Source organism: Oryctolagus cuniculus, chromosome 4, assembly GCF_051225735.1.
Source record: "Oryctolagus cuniculus isolate XC-2025 breed Fujian yellow rabbit chromosome 4, ASM5122573v1, whole genome shotgun sequence".
Taxonomy (NCBI): Eukaryota; Metazoa; Chordata; class Mammalia; order Lagomorpha; family Leporidae; genus Oryctolagus; species Oryctolagus cuniculus.
The window spans coordinates 84,073,745-84,088,837 of NC_142870.1; the positions used below are offsets into that span (position 1 = coordinate 84,073,745).

The 15,093-nt window shown below is 40.2% G+C and overlaps 1 protein-coding gene across 15 annotated transcripts in view; it reads left to right on the forward strand.

Annotated features, from left to right (window-relative positions):
- ACAP2 (ArfGAP with coiled-coil, ankyrin repeat and PH domains 2) overlaps positions 1–15,093 on the forward strand; it is a 159,337-nt gene that overhangs the window by 50,360 nt on the left and 93,884 nt on the right. For all 15 annotated transcript variants that reach the window (XR_016232046.1, XR_016232047.1, XR_007924434.2 and 12 more), the window contains 1 exon segment: positions 14,329–14,448. Coding sequence is in view for 12 of the 15 variants with exons in the window: in XM_089330231.1 (XP_089186357.1) it covers positions 14,329–14,448 (120 nt within the window). In the remaining 3 variants the exon portion in view is untranslated.

A 15,093-nucleotide genomic window follows, 5' to 3' on the forward strand; every position in this document is an offset into this window, starting at 1 on the left:
TCTAATTCTAGGTTGTGCATATTACTTTTTATGTCTGTGAGGGTAAGTGCAATTATTACCATGATTTTACATATGAGGAAATTGTGACTATAGACATTAAACTGCTTGTTCAAAGTCTGAGTGCCAAAACAAGAATTTGAATCCATGTTTCATTACTACTAAAGATCATTAAATATCCTTTATACTGTTGGAGGTTTGTTTCTGTCTTCTCCATAAAAAAGATTATATGTATCTTTCAAGATTTTATTTTTTTAAAGATTTATTTGCTTATTTGAAAGGCAGAGTTGCAGAGTGGCAGAGACAGAGGTAGAGAGAGAATCTTCTGTCGCTGGTCCAGTCCCCAAATGGCTGCAACAGCCGGAGCTGGGCCAGTCTAAAGCCAGGAGCCAGGAGCTTCTTCCTGGTCTTCCACGCAGATGCAGGGCCCCAAGCATTTGGGCCATCTTCAACTGCTTCCCAGGCCATTGCAGAGAGCTGGATCAGAAGTGGAGCAGCTGAGACTTGAACCGGTGCCCATATGGGATGGCAGTACTACAGGCAGCGGCTTTACCTGCGACACAGTACTGGCCCCTCAAGATTTTAATAAAAAACATCTCATAGGCAGAGAAGAGAGGGGATAGAAGGAGCAAGAAAGAGAAAGGGAGAAAGGGAGAGAGAGGGAGAGAGGGAGCCAGAGTGCTCTCATTTTTTGGTTCATTCCCCAAATGCTCATAATGGCCAGAGCTGGGCTGAAGTTGATGCCAGGAGCTAGGAACTCAATCCAGGTCCCCCATGTGGCTAGCAGGGACCCAACTACTAGAATTGTCATCTGCTGCCTCTCAGAGTGCATATTAGCAGGAAGCTGGAATTGGGAGTGGATTTGTGACTTGAACCCAGATGTTCTGATATGGGATGCTGGCCTTCCTCCAACCAGCATCTTAACCACTAGGCTAAATGCCCATCCAAGCTTGTATCTTGTTTGATGTTTAATGGGTCTCATACATTACCTGTCTATTCTTATTTATATATTTAGATATGGCCAGTTTCAGATATAAATAAAATAATCATACTATTTTTAAGCTAATTCCAAAGTGCTTAACATACTTAATAATTGATATAGTATTTTATGTTAAGGGTAAGTGCACATTGATTCCCATTTGTATTAATTTTTGATAATTTTTCTTGGTAACTATTCAAGAAGTATTATCTGCTATAGTTGTATACCAGGCAGATATATTAGAATAAAAACATTATGGGGCCAGTGCTGTGGTGTAGCGGGTAAAACCACTGCCTGTGGTGCCATCATCCCATATGGGCACTGATTCGAATCCCAGCTGCTCCACTTCCGATCCAGCTCTCTGCTATGGCCTGGAAAGGTGGTTGAGGATTTTGGGGCGTGAGCCAACAGATGGAAGATATCTTTCTCTCTCTCTCTCTCTCTCTCTCTCTCTCTCTCTCTCTCTCTGCTTTTCAAATAAAATAAATAAACCTTAAAAAAATAAGACATGACTTCTGATTCATTTGTTCAGATATGCTTCTGTAATCATTGTTCAGTAAAATATCTGTCTTTAAATTTCTGGAGATAAGTCATTTGCATATATTTGAATTACCTTTCAGAAAATAGTTTCTTAATGATACAGTTATTGTAAATGGCGTTGCTGTGTAAAGGAAGTAGTGCTTCTGATACCTTATTGTACATGGGAATCACCTGGGATTCATCTTGTGAAGATACAGATTTTAATTCAGTAGGTCAGGTGTGCCTAACAGGCTGTGTATCTAACCAGATTCCAGATGGTGCCCATGCTGTTGGATCGCACTTTGAATACTGAGGATAAGAAATACATTAATTAGGCTAAAGATTTTTGGATGTTTTGAAATCCTGCAACATATGTGTGTCTGTAATGTAAATAGCATAGAAACTATACAAAGCATTGATTATTTATTGGTTATATGTGTATTGGTTATATATGTAAAACAAATCTTTTAGGAAAGTTTAGTAATAAATTGTTTTTGTATAGAACTTATGATTTTAAAGCACTGTAATATTCAGTATCTTTCTGTTTTTTTTTTTTGAGGGAAGATTATATTTTATTTCATGAGAAATTATACGAAGTGTTGTCTACTATTTGAAAAATTGTATCACTAATAGCAATGCAATGCATGATGTGAGTTAGGAGAGAATCACACCTCTGTCACTCTGTATTTCTACCGAGCATAGTTATATAGTTGTATTGTTTTGGTTTTTGTAATAATTATGTGAATTACATAGGACATATGTTATTATTACCACCAAAAAAGATATTTGAGAGGCAGAGAAACACACAAACATGTGCACAAATAGAGAAAGAGAAATGCAAGCTGCCCCATCAGCTTATGTTGCCATGCCTGCAACAGGCCTGGAGCTGGAAACTTTAAAAAAAAAAAAAAAGATTGATTTACAGAGTTACATATATAGTGATCTTCTATTGCTGGTTTACTCCCCAAATGGCCTAAACGACTGGAGCTGGGCCAATCTAAAACCAGGAGCTGGGAGCTTCTACTGGGTCTCCCACATGGGTGTAGGGGCCTAAGCACTTGGGCTATCTTCCATTGCTTTCCCAGGTACATTAGCAAGGAGGTGGATTGGAAGTGGAGCTTCTGGGACATGAACCTGTGCCCATACGAGATGCTGGCACTGCAGGTTGTGGTTTTACCGGCTATGCTACAGAACCAGCCCTGGAAACTGGAAACTTAATCCTGGTCTCCAACATGGGTGATAGGAACCAAACCATCTGAGCCATTGCCTGCTACACCTCAGCATCTGTGTTGTCAGAAAGCTGGAATTGGTAGCTGAAACTGGGACTTGATCATTGAACCTAGGCACTCTGATATAGGATGCTGAAACCTTAATTGCTAAACCAAAATCCGCCTCTATTCCCCTTTCGTAGGGAGGACTTCAAAGGTCAGAAAGGCAAAGACAAAGTACTTCAAATCACAAAATTACAGGAGTTCAGTGCTCTTATGCATCGTTGTACTTGAAGATCCACTTTGGGGAGCATATGCACCTACCACTTGAAAATTTTCTGAAGAGCACCAGTAAATTTTGAGGCACAGTGTTTTTAAAAGTTGATATTTTAATTTTGGATAGGAATATTATTTGCATATACTTTACTTATGTGTGGGTTTTTATTACTATTAAAAATTTTTTTTCCTCTGAGGTATTATATTTATTTTCAAATACTCTTTGATACAAAGTTTTAAACTCTTAAGGAAGTCAACAGGTAGTTTTGATTTTTATGGCAGTATATAGGACAAGGTTTTTTAAAAAAATCACAGAATATGGGCTGGCGCCGTGGCACACTAGGCTAATCCTTCGCCTGTGGTGCCGGCATCTCATGTGGGTGCCGGGTTCTAGTTCTGGTTGCTCCTCTTCCAGTCCAGCTCTCTGCTGTGGCCCGGGAAGGCAGTGGAGGATGGCCCAAGTGCTTGGGCCCCTGTGCCCACACGGGAGACCAGGAGGAAACACCTGGCTCCTGGCTTTAGATCGGCGCAGCACCAGCTGTAGCAGCCATTTGGGGAGTCAACCAACGGAAGGAAGACCTTTCTCTCTTTCTCTCTCACTGTCTGTAATCCTACCTCTCATATAAATAAATAAAAATAAAAAATCACAGAATAGTATAATTTGGATACCTGTCATTTTCAGATAGAAGTGTATCTGTGTCATATGAAACACTGAGTGGTGGTGGTCCTCATTTACAGAATTCACTGACCATGTTTTTGCTAATGAGTTTTCCTTTGGGACTGGGTGTTTTTCTTTTTTTACTTTTTATCAGTTTGTTAGGGTTAGGGCACATTGATGTAGAATCTTTTTTTTTGCTTTCAAACTTTTATTTAATGAATATAAATTTCCAAAGTACAGCTTATGGATTACAATGGCTTCCCCCCCATAGTGTCCCTCCCACCCACAACCCTCCCCTTTCCCACTCCCTCTCCCCTTCCATTCACATCAAGATTCATTTTCAATTCTCTTTATATACAGAAGATCAGTTTAGCATACATTAAGTAAAGATTTCAACAGTTGGCTGCCACACAGAAATATAAAGTGAAAAATACTGTTTTGAGTACTAGTTATAGCATTAAATCTCAATGTACAGCACACTAAGGACAAAGATCCTACATGAGGAGTAAGTGCACAGTGACTCCTGTTGTTGACTTAACAAATTGACACTCTTGTTTATGGCCTCAGTAATCACCCTAGGCTCTTGTCATGAGCTGCCAAGGCTATGGAAGCCCCCTGAGTTCACTGACTCTGATCATATTTAGACAAGGCCATGGTCAAAGTGGAAGTTCTCTCCTCCCTTCAGAGAAAGGTACCTCCTTTTTTAATGACCCATTCTTTCCACTGGGATCTCATTCGCGGAGATCTTTCATTTAGGTTTTTTTTTTTTTCCCCCAGAGTGTCTTGGCTTTCCATGCCTGAAATAGTCTCATGGGCTTTTCAGCAGGCTCCGCATGCCTTAAGGGCTGATTCTGAGGCCAGAGTGCTGTTTAGGACATCTGCCATTCTATGAGTCTGCTGTGTATCTCACTTCCCATGTTGGATCATTCTCTCCCTTTTTGATTCTATCAGCTAGTATTTGCAGACACTATTTTTGTTTATGTGATCCCTTTGGTTCTTAGTCCTATCATTATGATCAATTGTGAACAGAAATTGATCACTGGGACTAGTGAGATGGCATTGGTACATGCCACCTTGATGGGATTGAATTGGAATCCCCTGGTATGTTTCTAACTCTACCGTTTGAGGTAAGTCAGCTTGAGCATGTCCCGAATTGCACATCTCTTCCCTCTCTTATTCCCACTCTTATATTTAACAGAGATCCCTTTTCAGTTAAGTTTCAGCACTTAAGAAGAATTGTGTATTGATTACAGTATTCAACCAAAAGTATTAAGTAGAACAAACAAAAAAAAATACTAAGAGGGATAACATATCAAGTTGCTCATCAACAGTCAGGGTGAGGGCTGATCAAGTCACCGTTTCTCATAGTGTTCATTTCACTTTAACAGGTTTCCTTTTTGGTGCTCAGTTAGATGTAGAATCTTTTTTAAAAATTTTTTTGAAGATTTATTTATTTATTTGAAAGGCAGAGTTACAGAGAGGCAGAGGCAAAGAGAGAGCTCTTCCATCTGCTGGTTCACTCCCCAGATGGCCGCAATGGCCAGGGCTGTGCCTATCTGAAGCCAGGAGCTTCTTCCAGGACTTGGGCCGTTTTCTACTGCTTTCCTAGGCCATAGCAGAGAGCTGGATTGGAAGTGGAGCAGCCGGGACTCAAACCAGCGCCCATATGGGATGCCAGCACTGCAGGCAGCAGCTTTACCTACTGCGCCATAGCATCTGCCCCAATGTGGAATCTTAAAACAAGAAAATTCAAATCTTAAAGTGTTAAAGCAATGACATTCACAGGCACATTAGTAAGGAGCTGGATTGAAAGTGGAGCAGATGGGATTCCAACTGGCAATCATATGGGATGCTAGCATCGCAGCAGGCAGCTTGACACGAAGCACCAGAATGCCAGCCCCAACATTGGCTACTGTGAACTCTAAGCTCATTCTAGTGTCTGTGTTGCTAAAGAGCTGGTAAAGGTATCCTGGAAACCTGAAATGTTCTCAAATATAGTCTCTTTCCCCCACTATCCCTGAGGTTCCATAGGTGCTTTAATTTTTCTCTGGTTTAAGGTTTTAATTCCTAGGGCCAGTGCTGTAGCAATGATAGTTAAGCTTTTTGCCTGCAGTGCTGGCATTCCGTAGGGGTGCCTGTTTGAATCTCAGCTGCTCTACTTCCAATCCAGCTCCCTGCTAATGCATAGCGGAAAGGGAAAGCAGTGGAAGACGGCCCAAGTCTTTGGGTCCCTGCACCCACATGGGAGACCCGGAAGAAGCTCCTGGCTCCTGGCTCCTGGCTCCTGGCTTTGGCCTGCACAGCTCTGGCCATTGTGGCTGTTTGGGGAGGAGGGAACCAGCAGATGAAAGATCTCTCTCACTTTCTCTCTTTCTCTCTCTCCCCTTTCTGTATTTCTGACTTTGAATAAATTCTTAAAACAAATTTTGACTCCTTATAAAATGTATCTCTCCCAGATTCTTGAGCTGTAAGTTGTCATTTTTACTTTAGAATTATGGGGAGTTAGGAATAAAAAAGGAGCAATAGATGGTTGTTATTGTAGGTGGTGGCAGTGAAGGTCTAATAGGGGAGGGGTTGCCCCACAACTAATTTAGTGATTTCATAACTTTGTTCAGGGCAAGTTCATTCTATCAATGTAAAAATTCTATCAGTGTAAAAATCATGTCAGCAACAGGTTCAACTAGCTTGATGACTTAGCGTGTATTTATTTTGCTTATAATGTTTTCTACCAATAGTTATATTCTTTGTAGTGAATAATGCTTTTGAGTGGCATTGCTCTGTTGGCTTCAACTATCCCTTCTACAAGATGCTCTGTCATTGGTACATTATAGTGCATCATGGTTGCCATCTGGATAGAATTTCTGTTTCTGTTTTACATGTTGTCACTGGTAGACTTGTTTCCTGTTTGTTAAATAGACAACCTTTAAATCTTAGCTCATATACTACCAATCTTTGGTTCTTTTTCCAGTTTTACATTTCTTCTTGAATGTATTTCCTTTTAAATGATTATAACGTTACTATACTTTTTGGTTTGTGGTATAGCTTAATGAGTTAAGAGTACAAAACTTGGATTTGAATCTGGTACTGCTGCTAAGTAGCTGTATTGTTTTGGGTAAAATCCTCATCCTTTCTGTGTCTCATTTTTTTCATCTTTGAAATGAGGAAAACAAGTGTCTTAATGTATCACATAGAGCTATTATTAGAATAAGATGAGATAATGTATGCCAGATACTAAGCATGGTTCTTGGCACATGGCATATTGTAAGTAAATGATGTGATAGTGTCTCTTCAACAGAGTAGTAGCCCCTTGAAGACAGAGTCTATCTTTAAAAGGGGGGAACCCCTCATTTGTTATGCACTCACTGTATGCCACGTTCTGTGTTACATTATCTCTGATCTTTACAAGAATGTTGGCATTATTCCCAATTTGCACCTAGAAGAGTGGGAATCACAGCGCAAGCTAATTACTTGAGGATAGCAAATTTAAGTTGTATTCCTATTATCTGGAAAAGTACCTATTACACAGTAATCCCTTAATAAAAATTATGAATGAATTAGAGCTGCAAATTTGATAATTTTGACTAATTTGATGTTTACTTATTCTTAGATAAAAATCTTCCCTTGGGCCAGTGTTGTAGCATAGTGGGTAAGGCCACTGCTTGCAATGCCAGCATTTATTCAGCTAAAATTTCATTCATCACTGTCATTTAATTAGGATTCTGGCAGCTGGTGGAGTCAGTTTCCTGCTTTCTCTCCTCCCCTCTCCATCACCTAATCAGGCCTTCCTCCTAGATACCTGCAGTGTTTATGTGGTTTTGCTGTGAGATAATTTCATTTTCTCTGTAACCCCTGTGATAGTGACTCTATTTTAGTGTGATAACTATTTTCATGGCCATACTCTTTTGCCTCATAACACAGAGTTCATAACACAGAGTTCTAACCTCTGAAATCTGGAATGCTGATGTCCTGCTTTCTGACTTGATTCTCCAGTCCTTCCAGTTCTTAAACTCACTGCTGCTTCAAGTTTACCTAGACTTCTGGTCTTTCAGTATGTCTACTTGAGATATTTCAGATTACTTTCAAATTCATTTCAATGTATTTTTTAAAAAGATTTATTTATTTGAAGGTCAGAGTTACACAGAGAGAGAAGGAGAGGCAGAGAGAGAAATCTTGCATCCTCTGGTTCACTCCCCAGTTGGCTGCAACAGCCGGAGCGGTGCCGATCCAGGAGCTTCTTCTGGGTCTCCTATGCAGGTGCAGGGGCCCAAAGACTGGGGCCATCTTCTACTGCTTTCCCAGGCCACAGCAGAGAGCTGGATCGGAAGTGTGGCAGCCAGGACTCGAGCTGGCGCCCATATGGGATGTGGCACTGCAGGCTGCAGCTTTACCCGCTATGCCACAGTGCCGGCCCTTCAATGTACTTTTTATTTTAAAAGATTAGTTTTATTTATTTGAAAGGTAGAGTTACAGAGAGAGGGAGGATTTTCCGTCACCTCAGAAATCTTGTACTTGTTAGCAGTTACCCTCAGGTCTCCTCTTTCTTCATCTTCTGGCTACTTTCTGTCTCTGTGGATTTTCCTGGCCATTTCATATAGATGGAATCATGTAGTATTTGATTTTTGTGACTGGCTGTGTTCAGTTACAATGTTTTTAAGTTTCACCAATCCCAATAGAGATTTGTGCTTCCTTCCCAGAAGAGATGTGTTGTTTTATTAAGAAATAAACTTGAACATCTTTATCTACTTAAGTGAAAGAAGTGGTAGAGATGAGAAGATAGGGTCGAGTCCTAAGGAGGTAGAAGGTTTAGAATTTCATTAAATAAGAGATACTTTCACTTCTCAAATGGAAGGTGATATATTTGTCAGTATTTTTATGGTTGAGTAATATCCTTTTGTATGGACATATCACAATTGGTTCATCCTAATTAATTGATGGGCATTTGAGTTCTCTTTTTCTGACTGTTATGATCAGTGTTGCTATGAGCCCTTTCAATGTGCTCTTAACTTTATTCCATTATTACTGCTCTTCAGAAACCTTCATTTCCTTTCCATAACAGCTACTCCACAGAATTTCTGCTGTCTAAAGTGTAGCCAGGTATATTATCTGCCTCAAGTCTGGGCTGTGAAGCCCTACAGGAGAAATTATACAACTATTTTGTAAAACCAACTGATGGAGCCACATGTCCTGTAATTATTTATACAAAGCAAGTTTTTCAAATCCAGTCAGATCCATTTCATTGCTTTTAGCAGCTCTTCAATAGTTCACTGTTTCTTCAGGATTTACCACTTAGTTCTTCACTTTTACCAGATGACCTTGCCTCTTCCTTCTGCTTGGTGGGAATCCTTTATTTATTGCTCCTAATCTAGAAAGTTAACTTACATTTTTTGTTTTTCATCCCGTTTGTGTGATGAAAATATCTCTTTTTGTAGTCATCTTTTTCTTTTTCTTCTCTGCCATGTCTTTATCTTAAGTACTTAAGTACAAAGGTGTCCACGTTTGTTTCTTATTCTTACTAAGGGTTTTTCTTAGTAAAACAAAGCAAACAACAATAAGAAAACCTTCCTTCTGACAAGGAAACACAAATTTGTTAATTACTATGATCCAGTAACAATATTTTTCCCAAAATGTATTTATTTTGAAAGTTAGAGTTACATGGGTGTGGAGAGCAGGGAGGGGGAGAGAGAGAGAGGGAGAGAGGGAGAGAGGGAGAGAGAGAAATCGATCAATCTTCCATCTGCTGACTCACTCCCCAGATGACCACAACGTCCAGCACTGGGCTAGGCTGAAGCAAAGAATGTCATCTGGGTCTCCCACATACAGGGGGCCCAAACACTTGTGCCATCATCTGCTGCTTTTCCTAGGCCATTAGCAGAGAGCTGGATTGAAAGTGGAGCAGCTCAAACACAAACTGGGGCTGATAAGGGTTGCTGGCACTACAGGTGGCAGCTTTACCCACCATGCCACAATGTTGGCCCTGACTCTGTAACAACTTGTGCTAAGATCTTTATGTGAAGTATCTTATCATTTTATAGTAACCTTATGTGATTGGTACCATTATGTATCATTCAGAAGAAAAAACTGAAGGTTGTAAGTTTGTTCAGGTTAAGGTCACTCGAGTTTAATTATGTGATTATGTATGGCAGCCAGATTTGAACCTAAGCTGAGCTGTGAACCTATGTTTTTATTTTAAATTAATTTATTTTAAATTTTAAATTATTCACGAGGCAGAGAGGCAAGGGGAGAGGGAGGGAGGAGGAGATAGAGAGAAAAAGAGACAGAAAGCTATTGAGAGAAAGTGAGAAAGAGAAAGCAAATGATAGAGTACTTCTGTATGCTGACTCACTTCCTAAATGCCTGCAGGAGTGGAGAAACTTTGATTTTAAAGGAGAATGTTGCACAGTCAACTCATTTCTCCCTCTTTTTTTATTGGGATGCTTTTGATTTAATTATTTTTGTATTATTTGTTGGATGAGTACCGCCTAAAGTACAAAATCCAAAGATGACAAATACATCTAGTGATAATCATCTTCTAATCCCATTCCTAGGTGAGTACACTGCACCAGCTTCTTGTGTGTCTTTCCAGTCTTTTTTTTTTTTGCATATAAAAGATTATATGTATTTGTATTTCTCCATACAAATGACTCTTTTCCAGCAAAAATATTAGCACTATTTGCAGGTGTTTTTGATCTTAATATATTTTGGATTTTTAAAATTAATTTTAAGGCAGTCTCTTTTTTAATGATTGGATTATGTTATATGTATATGTCGCATTGAAAAATATTTATTTATTATTTGAAAGGCAGAATGACAGAAAAGGGAGTGGGAGGAGAGAGAGAGACAGAGACATTGTCTATTTTCTTGTTCACTCCCCAAATGCCTGTGACAGTCAGGACGAGGCTAGATCAAAGCCAGGAACCAGGAACTCCATTTAGGTCTCCCATGTGTGTGGCAGGGAACTAAGTACATGGCCCATCATCTGCTGTCATTCCATATACATTAGCCAGAAGCTGAATCAGAAGTGGAATAACTGGGACTGGAACTGGTACTTACACGGGTTGTGGACATTCCAAGCAGCATATTAACCCCCTGTACCACAATGGCTGCCCCATATCATACTTTTTATTCAGTTGTTTACTATGGGTGCTTAGTTGCTCAATATTTTATTGTGACTGCAGTGAATAACTTCACATATACATGGCTGTGTGCAAATACATCTATGTGATGCATTTTTTAAAAGATTTTATTTATTAGTTTGATAGGTAGAGTTACAGAGAGAGAGACAGAGAGAAAGATCTTCCTTCCGTTGGTTCACTCCCCAAATGGCCACCACGGCTGGCGCTGCGCCGATCCGAAGCCAGGACCCAGGTGCTTCTTCCTGGCCTCCCACATGGGTACAGGGGCCCAAGCACTTGGGATATCCTCCACTGCCCTTCCGGGCCACAGCAGAGAGCTGGACTGGAAAAGGAGCAACCAGGACTAGAACCTGGTGCCAATATGGGATGCCGGCGCCGCAGGCGGAAGATTAACCAAGTGAGCCACGGCGCCGGCCCCATATGTGGTGCATTTTTTAAAAAAGATTTATTTATTTATTTGAAAGTCAAAGTTACACAGGGAGAGGCAGAGAGGCAGAGAGAGAGAGAGAGAGAGAGAGAGAGAGAGAGGGAGGTAGGTCTTCCATCCGCTTGTTCACTCCCCAATTGGCTGCAATAGCCAGAGCTGCGCTGATCCAAACCAGGAACCAGGAGCTTCTTCTGGGTATCCCACATGGGTGCAGGGGCCCAATGACTTGGGCCATCTTCTACTGCTTTCTCAGGCCATAGCAGAGAGCAAGATCAGAAATGGAGAAACCAGGACTCGAACCAGTGCCCATGTGGGATACTGGCACTGCAGGCGGTGGCTTTACCCACTACACCACAGTGCTGGCCCTGATGAATTTTTAAAAGTGACATTACTAAGGAGGTTATATATATCTTAATTTCGTTAGCTTTTATTAAATTGCCTTTCATAGAAATTGTATCAGTGTACATTCTTATCACAGTGTATGAGAATAACTGTTTCCCTTTACCTGCCGGCTCTAAAAGAACATGTTCTCAAACTTTTTATTTTTGCTGTTTAGTCATATCCATGAGTTGGCCTTTCGTATCCATGTAAGGGCTACCAAATCATTTGGTTTGGCCCTGCCAAGGCAACCACAGATGGGACTTGATATTAAAAAATCTGTAGCAGGCTAATTTTTAAGTTGATAATTTGGTATGGCTCATGAATGATGTTATAAATATCCATATGCCAGAAAAAAATTTGCCCACTGGAGCTCTAGGCCAAAGGCCTGTCCCCTCAGTACTCTTTCTGAAAATATTTTTGCTCTTTTGCATGTTGGTTACTCCATATGAACATTCGAATTAATTTTATCCGGTAAGATACCTTAGTTAGTAAATAATAAAATATTTATTTCTGCCAGCATTTCTCATAGGGGTTTTGTGGAACAATGGCTCTATGAAAATGCTTCCTCTAAAAAGAATCCGTGGTTAAGTATCTTTAGGAAATGCTGCATATTACATCTCCTCTTTTGTATGCACATTAGTCGATATCTAAAGGTCTTAGAAGTGTAGCAATGTTAGGCTATTCCTGTTTTTATGTTATTCCTGTTTTCCAGGAATCCTTCCTTGATGTCAAAAGTCCTGATTACATGTGTCCTTTTTCACTCATGTGTGGCTTTGTCTTGTGTGTTTGCTCTGTGGAGGTTATCTGCTTACCTACTGTTCAGAATAGAGCTCCTTGGAAGCAGAAGTTATGTTTTAAATTTCTGTTCCTTGGGGCCGGCGCCGTGGCGCAGTAGGTTAATCCTCCGCCTGTAGTGCTGGCATCCCATATGGGTGCCGGTTCTAGTCCTGGCTGCTCCTCTTCCTGTCCAGCTCTCTGCTATGGCCTGGGAAAGCAGTAGAAGATGGCCCAAGTACTTGGGCCTCTGCACCCACGTGGAAGACCGGGAAGAAGCACTTGGCTCCTGGCTTCGGCTTGGTGCAGCTCTGGCCGTGTTGGCCATTTGGGGAGTGAACCAACCCCTCTCAGTTTCTGTAGCTCTACCTTCAAATAAATAAATAAAATATTTAAAAAAAAATAAATTTCCATTCCTCTATGCTATTGGGACCACCATTTTAAAATTATACTCTTGTGGGGCCAACGCTGTGGCTCACTTGGTTAATCCTCCGTCTACGACTCTGGCATCCCTTATGACTCTCTAAGTCTATAACTCTAACCTGTCAAATAAAAAAAATTATACTCTTGAAATCTGGAGTTTCTAAAGATTTCTGTGGCGCTCTCTCTCTCTCTCTCTCTTTAAAGATTTATTTACTTGAAAGACAGAGTTACTCAGAGAGATGGAGAGATCTTCTATCTGTTGATTCACTCCCTGAATAACCTTGAGGAAGCCAGCAGTCTGCAGCTGGGTCTCCCACTTGGGTCATCTTTCACTGCTTTCCCAAGCATGTTAGCAGGGAGCTGGATTAGAAGTAGAGCAGCCAGGACTCGAACCAGCTGCTCATATGGGATGCCAATGTCACAGGCAGAGTCTTAAATCACTGCATCAAGGCTCTAGCTTCTTTTCTTGGCTTTTTATCTTCTTCTTGGTATTAATCATTTCCCACTTGCCTCAGTACTTTTGCTGGTTTTTTTTTTTTTTTTTTTTTTTTTTGACAGGAAGAATTAGACAGTGAGAGAGAGAGAGACAGAGAGAGAAAGGTATTCCTTCTATTGGTTCATCCCCCAAATGGCCGCCACGGCCTACGCGCTGCACTGATCCGAAGCCAGGAGCCAGGTGCTTCCTCCTGGTCTTCCATGCAGGTGCAGGGCCCAAGCACTTGGACCATCCTCCACTGCCTTTCCGGGCCACAGCAGAGAGCTGGACTGGAAGAGGGGCAACCGGGATAGAATCCAGCGTCCCAACTGGAACTAGAACCTGGAGTGCCGGCACCACAGGCACTAGTGAGCTGCGGCGCTGGCCGCTGGTTTTTAATATTTGACACTCACCCAAGATTTCTTTTTAAGGCAAATATTCTGTCTGAGTGAAAGAAAAGAAGGGGGTGGAGTAGAGAGATACAAAAAGAGAGGGAGAGAGAGAGAAGGGGAAAAAAGAAAGGGAGGGAGAAAGATGGAAGAAAGAGAAATGCCTAGTTCTAATGCTTAACGCAATGCCTAGAACAGACCAGTAGACATTGGATAACTATTTTCTGGAATAAGTACTTGAATAATCCATTCAGACATCAGCTTTGATAGACTGATAATGAAATGATCAACATGACTAACTCACCAAATCAATGTTCGCACCTTTCCTCCAACATGCCAGTTTACAGAAAAAAGTTTTTCTTATGCTTGCTTGCTATTTTCTTTCTTCTAGGAGATGCTTGATAAGTTTTCATAGAGTTAATTTATGTGATTGAGTTTGCCTTGGTTAAATGAGTTTTTTGTTATCAGACAACCTCCAAGTCCTAAATAGTCCAACTTTTTGGTATGACTCTAATGAATTTACCTTATAAGCTGAAGGAAAAAAGTAATTTTTGATTGGTTTATTTTGGGTTTATTGATGAAATATAGTTTATCTTAACTAGGTTAAACTTATATGGTTACTACCAATACTTGTTCAACCAAATAATCTGTAAAATTTTTTTCTGATATAATTTATTTTTCTTTTTCAGCTTGTGAAGCTCTGTATTGCCATGATTGATACCGGAAAAGCCTTTTGTCTTGCAAATAAACAGTTCATGAACGGGATCCGAGACCTGGCCCAGTATTCTAGTAATGATGCTGTAGTTGAAGTTAGTACCATTAAAATTATGGTTTAAATGATGAGTGTAACAAGACATGAAGTATATATCTGCACATGAATTATTAATTGTTATAATGATACTTAAAAGTAGAAAAGCCATCAGCCCTTGGTGATATCTTCTGTAATCCTGTTGATTCACATTGTACATATTTAGCATCATTTTCTTTAATCCAGTTTCATATTGTCTCAACCAGTTTACTATATAGCTGCTTACATAGGCAGGCGGACTGCAGTAACCTAAGACTGGTGCTTAACTACAGGTGGGTTGCTGTACAGGTTCTATTTGTTAGCATAATAAGAGGGTACTTTTGAGTTTATAGAAAAATGGAATAAAAGATGTTTATTTTAGTACAAAAATTTGAAATCCATGTCTGTTTTTTTCCTAATAGATATTTTCTGTGAATTTTTTGAAGTTACTTCTTACCATTGATAGGGTTGTCCTAATTCTTTGACTTTCTAAGGTTCTATATGTTACCACGTGAACACTTGAACTTTCTATAGAGCATGCCCATGAGATAATGAGATTGTCCTTGGAAGTAAATGTTACAGTGTACGATGTAACTTGATCTTTCTGTTAGAAATGCTGAAGTAACATTTTTGTGACCTATTTTAGTGGCTCATAAATGATTTGGTT